Here is a 17,836-nt window from a genome sequence, read left to right as displayed (position 1 = left end):
ATTGAACGCTTCCTCTTTAGAGTTCTCCCTGTCCCTTCCCAGAGGGACACAGAGGTTTTGAGGTAACTTTCCACCCCCCTCACTGGCATTTGAGCTTTAAGAGCCTTGTCTTTGTATCCTGGAACCCAACACAATAACTTCCCCATAGCCAGCATTCCATAAACATCTATTGAACAAAATATTCAAATTCCCAGTTTAGTTGCACCAATTAAAGACAAAACTTGGTATTTTAGTCTTTATATACTTTTTTTTTACTCCTTTGAAGTATCCATATATAATACAATGGATACCTCTAATTTTCTAGAGTTATTAATGATACATAGAAGTCTAAAAGCTTCTTACACTGGCCAAATGGAAAGCCATTAAAGTGAACTTTGACTTTATTTTAGACAGAGATCTTGAACTGCTAGTCAAGACACTTCTCACCTTGCCCATCTGAGTTCTAGCAAAACTTCCTTGCAGATGTCTTGTGAGTTCCTTATTCACAAGCAAGAGTAGTAAGTGACTGAAGGGTAATATAATTTGTGAATCTGTGGCTAAAACCAGTTATAACCTGAGTCCCAATTAATGAGCCAGAACAATTTAAGAAATATCTCTAGAGGCATGCCATAGAGTTCTCTGCCTCACTGCCCACTTACCACTTTGCCCAATATCTTAGATGAAAGAACCATACTCACGTATAGCAAATATACAACTATAAAGTGGATGGACTTCCCATGAGTCCTCTGTGTGAATGGGAAGAAGGTCAGCTCCCTTGAAGAGAACGAAGACGGTAAAGGTGGTTGAACCATAGTTGTGGTAGTGGGAGGGATTAGGAACAGAAGCTTTTGGGATGCCTGGGTGGCTCCGTCAGTTAAGCATTCGACTTTGGCTCAGGTCATGATCTTGCAGTCTGTGGGTTCGAGGCCCATGTCAGGCTCTGTGCTGACAGTTCGGAGCCTAGAGCCTGCTTTGGATTCTGTGTCTTCCCCTCTCTCTCTGCCCCTCCCCTGCTCATGCACGCTCTCTCTCAAAAATAAATAAACATTAAAAAAAAAAAAGAACAGGCTTTTAATCCTGCCTCCTCCTCCACTTCTATGTAATCTTAGGCAATTTACCTAACCTGAGCCATTTGTAAAATTGGTATAACAACATCTACACATATCACTGCTTATTAAAATTAAACCATGAAAGATGGTATATAAAGTTCTGAGGATGGCATCTGGCACAGAAGAAGTGCTCCATGATTGCAAGATACAAGTAACCATCATTATCTTCTTCAGGCCCACAGCTCTCTCTGAAAGCAGAAAAACTCATTCATGCATGTGCGCACACATTAAATGTTGCTTAAGCCCCCACTGTTCCCTGTTCTCTGGAAACTCTTGGTCAATGGGGGAGACAGTTAATGAGTGTTGACAAATCAACATGCAAGGTGTCCAGAGGAGCTGGCTGTAAATATTTCTCAGAAAAGACACCGCTCAAATTGAATTTGGAAGGTGAGGCACTACTGAACAAAGCAGTTATTTTAAGCACAGGGAGTCTTGCAAGCCAAGGCATAGAGTGCTGACCCGCAGCAGGAATGCACCAAGGGATGGCCGGAAATTTGCAGAGTGAGCTGAGGTAGGAATGGGCAGGCAGTGGGGAGATGCAGAGGTGGAACCTTGTGGCTGGTCAGTGAGTCTGAAAGTGACAGGGGCCTCCAGAGAGGTTCCAACAGTGAATGGCCAAACCGGTTTTTCTCAGCGAGATTTTAAACCATGGAACTTCTGGGTCAAATGCTCTCAACATTTCCAGGGCATGTTGCCAATAGCTTTTGAAAGAGATGGGTCATTTTACACTTCATCCCGGCAGCTACTGCTACTCTCACCACACTTCCTCCCAGGAGTCCCCTCTTTCTCAGAACCTCTCTTCCTATGCTCCCCTACCAGCTCTCCCATCTCCTCCCTGTGATGGCTCCATCTTGGGCCCCTCTGAATAGTTGTATTCCCCAGTGTCCTGTCTTGGCTCTCGTCTCACCCTTGGCAAGGCTCTCACTCCCTGGGCTTCTGCTCTCTGGGCAGAAGACTCTTGGCCCAACCTCTCCACCAACCTCTAACCTCCCAGAGCACTGGCCCCTAGAAACTCCTTCACCACCTCAATTGTTGCAGGGACAAATTCTGCCTCCTGACTTTCCTAAGATCTCCTCCTCCTGCTGTGCCTGTGTCAACGGCACCCCCTGCTCTCATCATCCAGACTCTGACCTCCACAGTCATCTTTGACCTCTCCCTCTCCCCAGTCCAGTCTTATCATCACCTACCTCCACAGGCTCCCTGGATTGTGTCTCCTTTTGCCCTGTCCAATACTGCAGCCTGAATTCTTTCCTGGACACTTAAGATGACTTGAGAATTCAGCTATCTGAGTGTCATGGGCATTGCCAGTGTACCCAAATTCCTAAAACACAGCCCCTGATCCTATCTTCTCCCACTCAAAATCTTCACCAGAGTATAAAGCCCCGATCTAATTCTTGGGCACGACCCTCCCCTTCTCAGCTCTATCACCCAGTAGGCTCCTCCATGCCTTTAGGGCTTCAGAGGATTGAATTATTTGACCTTTCTCATTTCTCACTAATTCGAAAACTCCTTGAGAGGAAAGACTATCCTTTAAAAAAAGTCTTTCTAACCTCCCCCAAGCACAATGTTTCATGTACAGAAAGTGCTAAATAAATGTTTTAGGGGAGATAATATGCCTGTCTTCAAGGCATAGCAGGAAGGGAGATTAGACAGGGGATAGGCAGGTAACAGCAGTGTATATAGTGACTGAATGAGGTAGCCTGGAGATCATGGATGGGTGTGGCTGTCACACAGGGGTTCCAGAATGGACAGTCCACACATCACCCTGCTGCAGAGTCACTATTTGCTCCTGGGTGCAGAAATGGGTTTTAAGTTGTTTTAAAATGTTGTGTGGCTAAGATTATGCAGAGAAGCAGCACTTCTGGAGCTTAAAGGTGGCCAAGGGTCCCAGTCACAAACTTTGGCTTAAGCCAATCCTGTATGCTAGCATTCTAGGACAAATGGCTAAATCTGTGGACTTGGGAGGGTTGCAGGAAGCGGTAGGGAAGCAAGGGAGAGGGCTTAGATTTTATTTCAGTTTAAGAAAGAACTCCTTAACATAGGACACCTGGGTGGCTCAGTCAGTTAAATGTCCGACCCTTGATTTCAGCTCAGGTCAAGATCTCACGGTTCAGTAGCTTTGAACCCTGTGTGGGACTCTGTGCTGACAGAATGGAGCCTGCTTGGGATTCTCCGTCTCTTTCTCTTCCGCATGCCGCCCCCCACCCCCCCACCAAAATAAATAAATAAACTTAAAAAAAAAATGAAAGAACTTCTTAGCACAGCAAGCTCTTTAAAACCTAAATAGGCAACTACACAAACAGGGAGCTTCCCACCTCTGGAGCTGACAATATGGGGACTGACTGACCTGGAACAAAAGAGATAGCCTCAGAACAAAGGTGTCTACTTGAACACCAAATGGGTAGGGTGGGCCATCAAGACTCCCTCTGGCTCTGGGATTCTCAGATTCTCTGTCCTTCCAAGCTCTTCTCTAGAAAACTCTTCCGTATCAGTTTTCCTACATTATGCCTGCTACCTAGTTGCTATTTAAAAACACTTGTAGTGTAAGGTCTTGATGATAGGGAAGCTCACACCTGTGTATTTTTGCTTCTGGAATAAAAATGTTACCTAAAAGAGGTTAATCATCAACAATTTTCTGTTCTCCAAAGTATCTTCCAAGAATTGCCTTGTGCCAAGATTTTCTTTCACCTCCAGTAAGTTGAAGACCTCAGAAGCACTGTCAGATATCTGATGGTTGACATTCTCACTGATAAACTATTCTAGGAGAGTCATGGTTCAAACATTGCCCATTTAGAAGTCTAGTTAGTGGAAAGGTGTTGGAGGGCACAATGGCATTTGGTTGGTTTGTACTTGTATTACTAATTCAGTAAAGTAGAAGAAAAAAGTTTGCTTAAACAGCTGTGAAACAATTATTTACAACTATTGTTTATATCTACAGGCAAGTGTCTTTTTAAATACAAAGCAAGGGCATGTTCAGGGGAAATGGACAGATTCTAGTGTCATCCATTTGAATACTGGGAAACATAGATTTTACTCCACTGGGGTGTGAGAGGATCTGCCTTTATAGCCTTTCAAATTTTTTTTTTTTTTTCCCCAAAAGGGCCAACACTTTCAAATTATTTTTCATCCAGACAATTAGCCAAGCTCATCTCAGAAGGTTTTGGGTGTCAGAACGCTGTGGAATCCTTGGCCCTGGGGAAGAGGTAGTTTCAGAGGAATGCTCTAGAGTGACTCCCAGAATCAGGGTGTATGTGAAGTGCTTTATAAATTGTGAAGCGACGTATAAATGTTAGGTGAAGAGCCTGTGACCCCTGGATTCACAGAAGCTCTCAATTTCTAGCACCGGTGAAGCTTGCCCCACACGCGCAGGCAGCCGCACCTTTGGACATCAGATGAACTTAAATGCACGCGCAGGCATTTCTGAAGACCCAGTAATTCTAGAAAGCATCCTGAATACCGCGGTACTAAGCTTCTTGTTCAAGGGCTCTCTGAGGAGGACCAGGAGAATTATGGATACTATTATTTGCCCGTGACTGAGCAACTATGTCCCTGTGAGCAACTCTGATTTCACTTGTGGCTCGGGAAGAGGGGACCGAGGGGGACGGACGCGCGACCCCGGGGCATCGAGAAGCTCGGGCCCGGGAAGGCAGCCCCTCGCACTCGGTCTTCCCATTCCGAGGGGACCCAGGCTCCCGGGGCGGGGCGGAGGCGCTTTCCCCCGCGGACAGGAGCCGGAGCCCTCCGGTGCCCCCGAGCCCCAGGCCCTCCGCGACCTGTCCCTGCGGCGGGTGCGCCAGGTTCACAGGTGTGGGCTGGGCGCCAGGTACAGTCAGCATTAGCGCCGTGCCATCTTCCCTCCCGCGCACCCGCCCTTCGGTACCTGCGTGTAGAGCGCGGCCACCGCCATGGGCGAGACGGGCCAGAGCAGCTGGAGGGCCGCGAAGGTGCGAGGCTCCGGGACTAGGCGCGCGGCTTCGAGACCCGGGGGCAGGTAACTGCGGGGCCGCCGCGTAAATCTGCGCGGGGCCACCTTGCCGGGTAAGTTTTCCTGCGACGACTAACTTCCCCGGGGCTAGCGGCCTCTGGAGGAGAGAAGTCGCGGATTGGTTCTTGGGCCCAGGCTGGCGGGTCGGCGCGACGATTGGCTGGGGCGGGGGCTGCGGGCAGGGCTCGGGCTTCCTCGCGGCCAGGGCTCGGCAGTCAAGTGGGTCCACCTGGCGGGGGTGCGGAGCGGTCCGCCCAGGATTCGCTGGCTCTTGGAGGCAGGAAACAGGTGTGTTCTGAGACGCTCCCGTCCAAGTTTTAGTTTCCTTAGTCCGCAGCGTGTTTACTGGAAGGAGCAGCAGATATGACCATTGCCATAGAAAAGTCCAAGGGAACTTGTAAGACAGTTCAGCCGGGTGACCATGTTCAAAATCAAATGTAAAAATGAATACTTTTCCTTTATGTGAGCAATAATCATTTAGAAAATGCTATAGAAAGATGGAAAATAAGATACTTACAACATCAGTGAACATATAAAGTGTCCAGGGATTACACTACGAGAAATGCGCTCGGCCTTTGTGGAGAAAAATGTTTAAATTTCTCTTCAAGGACATAAAAGAAGGCCTGAATAAATTGAGGGTGGGGGCCGGGGACAGGGTAAGATGCCATTTTCATGGATGGCACTATTTAATACTGTACTGGTGTCAATCTACCCAAATTAATAATATAATGTGTGAGTCTAATGTAGTTGGAATACAAATCCTAGCAGAACTTTTGAAAAATTGTACAATTATTCTATATTTTATATGAAGTAAAATTCATGTATAACAAGACACTCTTCAAAACAAGGACCAAAGAAGTGAGATTTGCCCCACCACGTATTAAGGGATATCACAAAGCCATCATCATTAAAACAGTGTGATACTGGCATGGGAATGGATAAATGAATAATGGAACAGAATGGAGTCCCCCAGTAGGGGGCCCCACATTATATGGTGGCTTTAAGGATCAGAGTGGGAAAGAAAAGAATATTTAATAGATGGGCCCATTGTGTGTGTGTAGGAGGGGAGAAGAAGCAAATCCTTGGCAAATGCTGTATCCAAAAATAAACTCCAGATGGATTCATGATGAAAACTTAAAAGTAAAACCATAATATTCTTAAGAAAAAACTGAAGGGTAACACCTTTTAAATGTTGGGTTAGGAAAGAATGTCTTAAGATACAATCATAGAAAAAATGATGAATTTGCGGTCATCAAAAGGAAAGATTTCTTTTCAGTGGAAAACCACCATTCATAAAGAAAGGCAATAGACTGGGAAATACACTTGCAACTTAACAGCCAACAAATGATTAATATGTATAATATTCATCTAAAATAGACAAGAAACTACTGTAAATTGGTTTTAAAAAGATAGTAAGTCCAATTTTTAAAAATTTACAAAAGAAATTAATAGGTAGTTTGTCCATGGGAACACTCAAATGGCTGGTTAGCACATAAAGAGATGTCAACTTTATTAGTAACCAGAGAAATACAAATGAAAACAAGGAGATATAACTTTATACTCATTGGATTGGCAAAAATATTCGGCTTGAAAAACATCAACTAGGATGTGAGAAAATAACTTTTTGCTCCCACAACTGGTGGGAGCTATACTAATACACCATTCAAGAGAGCAACTTAATGTTAATTAAAAATGGGTTTAGGCATGGGGCGCCTGGGGGGCTCAGTCAGTTGGGCATCTGACTTCAGCTCAGGTCATGATTTCACAGTTGTGGGTTTGAGCCCTGTGTCAGGCTCTGTGCTGACAGCTCTGAGCCTGGAACCTGCTTCGAATTCTGTGTCTCCCCCTCTCTCTGCCCCTCTCCCACTCTCTCTCTCTCTCTCAAAAATAAATAAACATTAAAAAACTATAAAAATAAAAAAATAGGTTTAGGCAGATAAATTATCACATAGACCCGAAAAAAGTTTAGATCTTCATCACAACACAGTTACATATCAAAGGAGATATTCATCAATATCCATCAACAGGAGAATGAATAGTGTGTGCATATATATATATATATATATATATATATATATAGTATAATACTCTATAGCTGCCAGCAAGAATGGATGTGATCTACTTATATTGACTCAGAGAGATGTAAAAAGCCATGTTGAATGGACGTATAGTACAAGTCTTTATATATATTTCGAAACTAGCAAAGACTGCAATAATATGTTGTTCATGGAAAAAAGTATATGTAAATGAAAGTGTGGATGATAAATTACAAAGTCATCCAATTAAATATGTGAGAGTGAATATCTCTGAGGTTGAGGGAAATGAGATTGGTGAATAAAGAAAAAAGAGGAACTTGGGGCTCCTGGGTGGCTCAGTCAGTTAAGGGACCAATTTTGGCCTAGTTTGTGATCTCATGGTTCGTGAGTTCGAGCCCCGAATTGGGTTCTACATTGGCAGCAGAGCCTGCCTGGGATTCTGTCTCTGCCCCTCCCCCACTTGCATGTGCACAGACTCTCTCTCTCTCAAAATAAATAAATATAAACTTAAAAAGAAAAAAAGAGGAACCAAAAAAATTTCAAAGAACCTGGCACAGACCAACAGTGATAGGTGCCACAAAAAGAGGATTATGATGAACTTAATGTTGTGTACCTCTAGTCCAAAATAACAACATAAAGAAAAAAGGTATAAAATGGGTAGGAAGAGTTACCTGGTTGCTCAGAGTTAAGAAGGGTCTAGAGGTCTAACCACTTTTTTCTTTAAATAAAAAATTATAGGGGTGCCTGGGTGGCTCAGTCGGTTGACCGGCCAACTTCGGCTCAGGTCATGATCTCGCGGTCCGTGAATTCGAGCCCTGTGTCGGGCTCTGTGCTGACAGCTCAGAGCCTGGAGCCTGTTTCGGATTCTGTGTCTCCCTCTCTCTGACCCTCCCCCGTTCATGCTCTGTCTCTCTCTGTCTCAAAAATAAATGAGCGTTAAAAAAAATTAAATAAAAAATTATATTTAAGATTTTTATTTATTTTTTATTAAGTAATTTCTATTACCAACATGGGGCCTGAACCTTTAACCCAAGATCAAGAGTCAAATGCTCTACCAACTGAGCCAGCCAGGAGCCCCTTTAAATAAAATTTTTATTGAAGAATAACATACAGAAAAGTAGACAAATAATAAGTGTACAGCTTAATGTATTCTTACACATGGACATATCAACACATCCAAGTAACCACCACCCAGATTCAGATATAGAACATTTCTAACATCCCCAAAACTTTGATGTCCCTTTAAGTCATTACCCCTCAAAGGTAACCACTGTCATAACTTCTTTCACCGTAAGTTAGTCTTACCTATTTTGGATATTTTTATAAATGAAATTATTTGTGTATCATCTTTGCATCTGGCTTGTTACATGACATGTAACAATGCTGTTGTATATAGCTAAAGTGTGCTATTTTTTGTTCTTAGATAGTATTCCATTATATAAATATTCTATTGTTTATTCATTCTCCTATTGATAAATATTTGGGTTATTTCAGTTTGTGGCTATTATGGATAACACTGCTATAAACATTTTTACATAGGTCTTTCAATGCACAAACACATGCATTCCTGTTTGATATATAAAAGGAGTGCTCTCTTTGGTAGCATATATACTAAAATTGATACATAAAAGGAGTAGAACTGCTGAATCATTAGGTATGCAATGCTCAATAGTTAGTAGATATTGTTGTATACACACACACACACACACACACACACACACGTAAGGATTTTTTTAAGTTCTTTTTTAAGTAATCTCTACACCCAATGTGGAGCTTGAACTTACAACCCCAAGATCAAGGGTCACATGCTTTACTGAGCTGACTAGATACCCCTAGATATTGTTGCCTTTAAAATATTACATCAACTTACTTCTTTTTTTTTTTTTTTTTGAATGTTTATTTTTAAGGAGAGAGAGAGAGTGAGCATAGGCACACACAAGGGAGGGGCAGAGAGAGAGAGAGGGAGAGAGAGGATCTTAGCAGGCTCTGGGCTAAGAGCAGACAGCCCCATGTGGGGCTTGAACTCAGGAACCACGAGATCATGACCTGAGCCAAACTTGGATGCTTAACCGACTGAGCCATCCAGGTGCCCTGCATCAATTTACTTCTATAAACAGCATATGAGTTTCAGTTGCTTTATATCCTCATCAGCGATTATATTGTCAGTTTTTTAACTTTTAGCCTCTCAGAGGAGTATGTTATGTATCCCTCACAATCTCTGCCTTGTGATAGAAGTGTTTAATCCATTCACATTTAATGTAATTGTTGATATGGTCATTTTGTTTTCTATATGGCTCATGTCTTTTTTGTTCCTGTTTCTCCTTATGTTTTTGGTGATGGTGGGTTTTTTGTTGTTTTTGTTTTGCTTTTTTGTGTGTGCACGATTTTAATTCCCATTAAAAAACAAAAAAATTTAAAAAAAAACAAAAACAGTATTTCTTGAGTTAATTTTTTTAATGGTTCCTCTAGGGATGAAAATATACATCTAAATTCATCACAGATACTCTAGGTTAATACTGTGTTACTTTCCTATGGTTGCTGTAACAAAGTACCACAGACTGGTGGCTTAAAACAACAGAAATGTATTCCCTCACAGTTGTGAAATCACTAGCATTATTGCTATTGCGGGGTAAGGGGTTTAACTGCACTTCATTCCAAATCAAGTGAGCCCCTCCAAAGGCAAAGCTGCTGGCTTTTATAGCTTGCCTGACTCTGGTAGAATTACCAGGCTATCTGACCTGGGTGAGGTGAGAAGATAGGAGCAGCCCCAGGCAAGACTGTCAAACAAATGCTGTTCTTACTCAGAGGTCAGTAGCTTGTCATAAATAAACACTACTAATTTGTTGTATGCTGTTGGGGAATTTACAGAGCCCTAAAATTGTTGTTTTTGACACTTTTGTCCAGTGTTGTCCTTACTTTTTTGAGGAGAGAATTTGCTGAGCCTCTCAGTCTGCCATACCAGAAGTGAAAAGTCTACTTAAAAAAAAATTTTTTTATTAAGAGATAAGTTTTATACCATACACTTCACCCATTTAAAATATACAACTCAGTGGCTTTTAGTAGAGTCACAGATTAAACTGTCACCACAGTTTATTTTAAGTTTCATCATTGGGGTGCCTGGGTGGCTCAGTTGGTTCAGCATCTGACTTTGGTTTGGGTCATGATCTCAGTTTGTCGGGTTGAGCCCCATGTCAGGCTTTGCACTGACAGCGTGGAGCCTGCTTTGGATTCTCTTTCCCTCTCTTGCCCCTCCCCTGCTTGCTCTCTCTCTCTCAAAAATAAACATTAAAATAAATTAATTAAAAAAATTTCATCATCTCAAAATGAAATTCCATGTCCCTCAGTTACTGCTCCGTCCCCTTGATTCCCCCTGACCCAACTCCTCCCAGCTCTAAGTAACCACTAATCTGCTGTATGTCGTCTCTCTTTTTTAATTAGTTACCCTGGCTAGAGGCTTATCAATTTTATTGATCTTTTTTAAAGAACCAGCTTTTGGTTTCATTGATTTTCTGTCCTCAATGTCTTTGATTTTTGCTGATTTATATTATTTCTTTTCTTTTGCTTACTTTGCATTTAATGTTTTCTTCCTTTTTTAAGCTTCCTAAACTAGAAGCTTTAATGATTGATTATGTATGGGTCTTTCTTCTTTTCTAATGCATACATTCAATGCTATAAATTTCCCACTGAGCACTGCTTTCACTGCACTGGACAAATTTTGATGTTATATTTTCATTTTCATTTAGTTCAAATATTTTAAAAATTCTCTGGAGATTTCTCCTTTGTTCCATGTGTTAGAAGCATGTTGTTTAATCTTCAAGTATTTAGGGATTTTCCAGCTATTTTTCCATCATTGATACCTAGTTTAATTCTAATATCATCTGAGTGCAGACATTATATGATTTCTATCCTCTTAAATATTAAAGGTGTGTTTAACAGCCCAGAATGTGCTCTCCATTGGTGTGTATCTCATGTTCCATGTGCTGTGAGTTTATTTATAAGACACTAACAAAAATCCTTTATTTCCATATCTTTATTTGAACAATTTTCTATAATAGCTAGGAGAATACAGCATTAGTGACGCACATTTACTAAGGACAACATTAGACAACTACAAATTTAGAGCGTAAGTGTCAATCTTATATTGTTTTGGTTTTCATCTTATCACTAGGTGATATCTAGTGAAAACCCAGGTTTCAAAGGCTTTTGTTGATATGAGGTGAATTGTTAACTTATTTTTAAAAATTCCATGTGGGATATGTTGGGATGGTTTCAGTTTAAAACCAGAGGTGGTTGATAGTGCCTTTCACTTCTCAGTATTTCTGCTTCCTTTCTAATGGATGAGTATTTTACCTAAGAACTTTTCAAATATTAACCATATCATGTTTTTCTATGTAGATCAAAATAGAATTCCTTTTACAGACCCAACAAGGAAAAATATTTGAAAAACTTCAATGTACGTTTTCATTGTAGTTAAAAGGCATATCCATTTCACAGCAAATTAATAATTAAAGTTAATAATTAAAATACAATATGTTAAATGTCATGAGCTCATTCCGGTGTAACACTGTTAGAGCAATTTAAATTTTCCAAGGACACAAAAAAGTGAACATTACTCCAAGAGTCCACAAAAATACATAACTAGGAATCATAAATTACAACATACATATCCACATTTAAAGGAAAAATTCACCATTTGTTGGAAAATATTAAATGGCTCAAGTGATTTAGAGAGCCTGAAATATAGGCTACAGTTTTATAACATGTGGTACCAATACGATATTTGAAACTATTGACTGAAAAATGCATGAAAATGTACTGACCTACCAAGCATTAAATTATACGTACCAGTTTCCACGCAAGAAACATTTTTCTTTCAAATATTTCAAGCTATATCACAATACTAAGGAAATGTTAATCGTTTTCAGTCATTTTAGGAAGCTAATGACACTCATTAAGTTAAGCTAATGAACATTTTCGCTAGACCAAATTATAAAATTAAAAAATGTATAAAATGCATTTTGGCAGGTATTTTACAGATTACTTTTCAGTTCCTGATCTGTTGAGAAGTCTACTGTAACTCAAGGTTGATTTAATTTAGGGTAATACAATGGAATAGAACTTACAGCACTCTTCCCTATTTTGACTCAAACTTTTATATATAGTACAGGGTTCTTTAAAAAAATTTTTAAAGCATGTCCATGGAAGGTTTTACAGCTGTACCCTTTACCTGTATCAAGAAAAGATCTGGGGAAAACAAGCCATTTAAGCATTACCAAGAAGCGAACTGATCTATTTCTTCCATATGTTCATTTGCTTACTTGTGACACCAAGCCCCCCAAACTCAGGAACACTGTCTCAGCCCACATTCACTGGCTCTGAGACTGGTGCTGCCTGAGTTCCAACACCTGTTTGGAAATAACAGAAAAGAAAAGGAAGGAGAAGTAACAGGAGGGGAGAGTCATGCAGGAAGAAAAGGAATTAGCGGTTGGAGGCCACACCCAACCAAAACCCTCACAAAACCTTGAGAAACATGGCAAGATATCCTCTCCAGGTAAGTCGGTCCCTTACAGAGGAAAAGTTCCAGAGAACTTAAGGCAGCTCTCGGAGGGAAGGGAGCAGGGGTTAAGGCGGTCCTCACAGCACGCCCTGAGAAGAAATTACAACACACTTAACCATGAACGGAGGCCACGGCAATACACACAGCCTCTCTGACACGCATGCACATAGCGTACCTCCTAGCTCCAAAGTAAACACCGGCAGCATGCACACACCAAAATGTCCAAACACACGGACGTGGATACGGCTTGCCCACAGACAGGCCTCAGAAGGTACCCAGGGGCTTCACGGCCGGCTGCATAGCTCGTCTGGTGGCTCTTGTGCTGGCTCTGAGGAGTGTGTGTGTGGAGACTGACTTTCCTCTGAACTTTTGGGAGGCTTTCACCACTTCCAGTCAGTTTGAGACAGCCTGCCACTAATTAAAGACCTAAGCACAGAGTGTTGCACCTTTCAAGGGAGCTCTGAATCATTACAAAAATCACACCTAGTTATAGAAGGTAACTGACAAAAAGAAAGCCACCAGGCTCTGGGCACTTAATCTCGTTAGCACAGACAACCTGGTCCTTGGCGCTTGCTCAGTTCCCGTATGCCCGTTGCCAATTTTGATAAGAAAAAAAAAAAGCACCTCTTGTTGACCCAGGGTACCCCATGGGTACCAGGAGAAACTGAACGTCACCTCGAGATCTTTTACTTTCCTGCTCCCACCTGCCACACTGACACTGCTACATTCAGGAAAGCGGCATGGCAGGAGGGCTGTGTGACCTCAGCAAGTCACTGACCTCTTTCTGTGTAGCATCAGCAAGTGACTATAGTAGCTACCCTTTCTGCCTTCCAGTGCTGTTGTGAGGACACAATGAGGTAACAGAGGAAGTACGCTGAAGAAAAGCATAGTCAGATACAATGTCCTGTTCTGCACTACTTTCAGCAGGAGAATCTAAGGGTCACATGCTAAGTTTTGCTTTCTATTTTATTCTAAACAATTGCAGTTACCCAGAGGATCCTTGATTATGCCTCCTGGGGAACTCTACATTCTGGTAACTGTGTGTGTGTGTGTGTGTGTGTGTGAGAGAGAGAGAGAGAGAGAGAGAGAGAGAGAGAGAGAGACAGACAAGGTGGGGTGGGGAGGGCAGGTTGGTGCATGAATATTATGTGAGGATTTCTCAGGATAGGACAGGTACCCCTTGACCTAGGGTTACCAGGATAGTAATTTCTTAAAACAATCACTACACTGAAATTCCCAATATTTTCATAGCCTCCCTCACATGGTATTAAAAGATCTGATCTGTGTTATGCATAATTACTCACCCAGAAAGAGCCAAACGGGATAAAGCAAATCATACAAACTGACCAGGATCCTCAAATTTCCTTTTGGTGGGCTTTGGAATGTATCTTTTTGTACTTTTGCACTTGACAAAAGAAGTGTCAGGTACACGGAGATTTTTCGAAACTTCCAAAGGAATCACTTTATGGATCTTATTTTCCCTCTTCTTTATAGTAATGCTCAGGTCAGGCAGACCAAAGCCTTAAGCCAAGGAAAGCTACAAGGAAAACTGCTCCTAATTTTTCAGTCTTGCATTCCAAGGTATGAGCTGGGTCTATAGATAAGGTGAGTGAGGAGACTATTGAGAAGGGGCTATGAAGATAGGGCTGTGTTCTTTCAAGATTTTTCTGTGAATCCCTACTGTGTGTCACAATGGAATTATGAAAAAGCAAATTAGTGATAATGTTAAAGAATGTACTGCTGAGAAGCGAGAACAAGAAGTTGTGCAAAGATCAGCCTGAAGTCAGGCCAGGGGGGCAATTGGGGACTGACTCTACTGCCTTCAGCACAGTCAGAGCAGCTGAGCAGACAGGCAAGTGGTGTATGGTCCAGCTGAGGGAGGGGAAAGAGTGAACAATGGAATGCGCGGCTGGAAGGCTGGGGAAGGGATGTTTGAAGTTGGGTGAGGAAATGTGGTTGGAGAGAGGGTGGGCTGTCCTAAGAGGGGCTCAAGGAAACCCCTAGTAAACAAATAACTGTTGCATCCTCAAGAAAGTAGCACACAGAGTCATTTATCAGGTCTTGGGGTTCCCTGGTTGTAAGGTTGTAGTCTTGTAATGACTAAAGATCTTTATGTTGCTAAGAGAAGTTGATTCAGATCCCCATCTCGGGTTCTGGGTAGGCCTTGGAGGAAGCTGGAGCCTGGAATAGTAGAGTCTTTGCGTGGCCATCACTGAACAGGAGAGATTCTGGCCCAGGTGTGGAATGGAGGCTTCAGCACTTTCCAGCACAAAGGCAGGAGACAAGAGAGAGATGTTTGAGGATATGAGCCATCTGGGCTAAGATAAAGGGCTGCAACGGCAGTAGGAGCTACAGCATGCTCTTGAAGACCTGACAAGATTCAGGGCATGCACATTACACAGGGACTAAGCTGGGAAAGGGCCCAGGAGGATTTCCAGGTCTGAGGTGGACAGCCTGCATCATCATGACATTTTTCTGGCGTTTCCCCTGTGCAATGAGTCAGTACTCTGGCACATTCAGTACTAACCAAGAGGTAAGAGTTCATTGTTCACTGAAAACCGCATTGACAGCTGGGGAAAACTAAGAGAACCTGATTGGATCAGTAGTGTTTTTGGCTGGTTTTGCAAATAAATAAATGTATCCAAACTGAATATGGCAGTACATGATTCAATAAAAATTACTAAAACTAATTCACTTTCTAAAAGCATGTATGTAAATCATGTACATTTAAGAAAGGTTATAGCTACACCAACTTGTGGTTTTACATTTTATTAATCCCCTAGAATTAACAGGCACCAAACAGTGATCTTTCAATTAGAGGGTGAACTCACTGAGTAACTGTATCTAGTTTCTCTAGGACCTAAGAGCCAAAAGGAGAGAATTTTAGATGTGGAAGGGTCCAACTCTCTTACTGTATAAATGAGGAATGTGAGGCCCAAATAAGTTAACAGACAGTATTTATCTTTTAATAACAATCTTTATCATTGATTTGAAACTGTTTGACTTCCATTAATATTGCACATGTATTAATAAGATGTCATTTTTCATAGACCATCTAACGGTTAAGTTATATAAATCTATGATTGTAATTCAGAACCAGAGTTTCTAATGAAAACTAAGGATTTGCTTTTGCACAACCTGAAAGATTTACTGTATAGGATGTCCAGGAAAAACTGAGAATATGTTTAATTAGAATTTCAGAATGAAACTTATAGGATCTGGCTCTTACTGAAACAAATCCTCTAAAATTCAGCAGTCTTCTTATATAAGTCTTAAAGTATTTCTAGTATGATGCTCTTTAAAGTATCTAGTGGTACAGAGAACATTTATTATAGAAGTTGCAAAGCCTAAAAAAATGGAATCATAGTATTTATTATACACCTTGTTTTGCATAATTTATAGGATAATCAAGGTTTCAAGACCCGAACCATGACTATGCTGATACTCTTCTCTAGATAGTGACTGAGATTAATTCTTAATAAATTAAGAAGAAAGAAAACCTGGCTGGGTTGAAAATATGCAGTGCAGGAATCTGATCTGGGAACTAAAAATAAGTCACTTCACAGAACACTGTACCCTGATGTGATATCCACCCAGGGAAAATTAATGAGCACATCAATGTAATACATTCTGAATAAATAACGACATCAACAATAGCCACTTTGTCTAATCCTATCCCTAAATGTCAAACATTTTGTCATATTACTACATGACTTCCCAGTGTCCGCTACTCGTGCAGGGGAATCTGTATATATTTGCACATAATCCAGTTAAAATGGTCTGATTGAATTGTAAACAGAGTTGATAAAAGAGAAGCTTACTGTTGTAGTGCCTAATAAGAATATCGCTTACATGTTAAAGTATACAGTATGTAGCAGCAATTTAAAATGCTCAGTAAACTACAGTACAAATGGACTTCTATGCTATATGGCAAACCAACATTCTCTTAATATCTCTATATCAGAGTGACACATATAAGGAAGTTACTTGACCAATTACTTTACATATTGCCAGTTTATTTCTTTGATCCAGTTTGACAATATCAACATAATTGATTCCTGAACTGATATGATATGTACTCAATGGCAATTTTTCTTTCAATTCTTCTGGTTCACACAGAGGAGGTTCTTTGTTGGTGCCTTCCTAACAACAGCTCATAGCTGGAATTTACATTTTTACCATACCATTAGGATGCAGTGCTAAGGATTTAAAATAAATGCTGGCAGCTGGAGACACTTTTCCCCCTTCTGTCTGCCATTTACCTGCATGTAACTCAGGATACCTAACTGATCAAGGGTGAGTGTTGCTATGAATTAAAGGTAACACAGTACAAAGAAGCCTATTTGTCTTTCCAAGGTGATGAAAGTATTTAGGGAGATTTCCAGTTAATAACCTCTTGTTTGAAAGATACTCAGTACTTTCTCTTTAGAGCATATTTTCAGTAGCTCACTGGAAATAATGGGTTCTTATTTCAGGCAAGAAATTTACTGTCACTGTTTGCCTTGACATCACATCACTTTCAGACCCGTGATATGAATCCCAGGCCCAGGCTGGCTGGAATTTGGATGGTTTCTAGTGCGAGGGAGGATGGGTTAAAAGGAAAGGTGACAGGAAAGATGTGTTTAGCATCCATGAGCAGCTGAGGAGAGTCTTTCCTGTCTCGTAAACGCATCTGAGATTTAAAAACAAAAAACAGAACATCAGTTCTTTGAATCTACAAATATTTTTTTCCCACCAAAAATCTACCAAAAAGTCTTCAACTGCTAAAGAATGTTTATATTTGTTTTAAAATCACTGCATTTTTTCTAATAATCTGTTACCAAAAGTTAATGCACTGTCAGAATGAGATAATACAATAACAAAACCACACTTTCCTTCAATAAACTGTAAATTTCCATTCAAAAGACTGTGTTGGTGAATCAAAGGAAAAGAAAGCCTGGGAGATCTTACCTGTATAGTACGAATAAATGATACAGAGACTCTTTCTTCAAACTCATTAACTGGAGTATACAAATTCAACACTTTGACAATCTGCGAGAAATGAAATGATCAAAGTTTTCAACATATAACCAAATACACACTGGGTGCTGATAATCTGGGAAACTAAAAGGATCTGTGCATACAGTTTATAATTCTACTCAGGGCTGGGTTGGGATGAGGGAAGAGGGAG

At 41.0% G+C, this 17,836-nt stretch overlaps 2 protein-coding genes across 7 annotated transcripts in view; both read right to left on the bottom strand.

The window, feature by feature from the left end:
* The window catches only part of MYO5C (myosin VC), a 102,817-nt gene extending 97,545 nt beyond the window's left edge, over window positions 1-5,272 (bottom strand). The window contains exon 1 of the mRNA XM_060618503.3: window positions 4,969-5,272. Within this exon, the coding sequence (XP_060474486.3) occupies window positions 4,969-4,995 (27 nt within the window). The 5' untranslated portion in view covers window positions 4,996-5,272. The remainder of the gene's footprint in view (window positions 1-4,968) is intronic.
* A 10,334-nt stretch (window positions 5,273-15,606) lies between these two features.
* The window catches only part of MYO5A (myosin VA), a 188,814-nt gene continuing 186,584 nt past the window's right edge, over window positions 15,607-17,836 (bottom strand). For all 6 annotated transcript variants that reach the window (XM_060618497.3, XM_060618500.3, XM_060618501.3 and 3 more), the window contains 2 exons: window positions 17,617-17,697; window positions 15,607-17,338 (listed from right to left, as the gene is read on the bottom strand). In XM_060618497.3, coding sequence (XP_060474480.2) covers window positions 17,186-17,338; window positions 17,617-17,697 — 234 coding nt within the window. In that variant the 3' untranslated portion in view covers window positions 15,607-17,185. The remainder of the gene's footprint in view (window positions 17,339-17,616; window positions 17,698-17,836) is intronic.

This window comes from Panthera onca, chromosome B3 (assembly GCF_046562875.1).
Source record: "Panthera onca isolate mPanOnc1 chromosome B3, mPanOnc1 haplotype 2, whole genome shotgun sequence".
NCBI lineage: Eukaryota > Metazoa > Chordata > Mammalia > Carnivora > Felidae > Panthera > Panthera onca.
The sequence above is the reverse complement of the archived record's forward strand: the minus strand, read 5'-3'. Positions and strand labels throughout refer to the sequence as shown.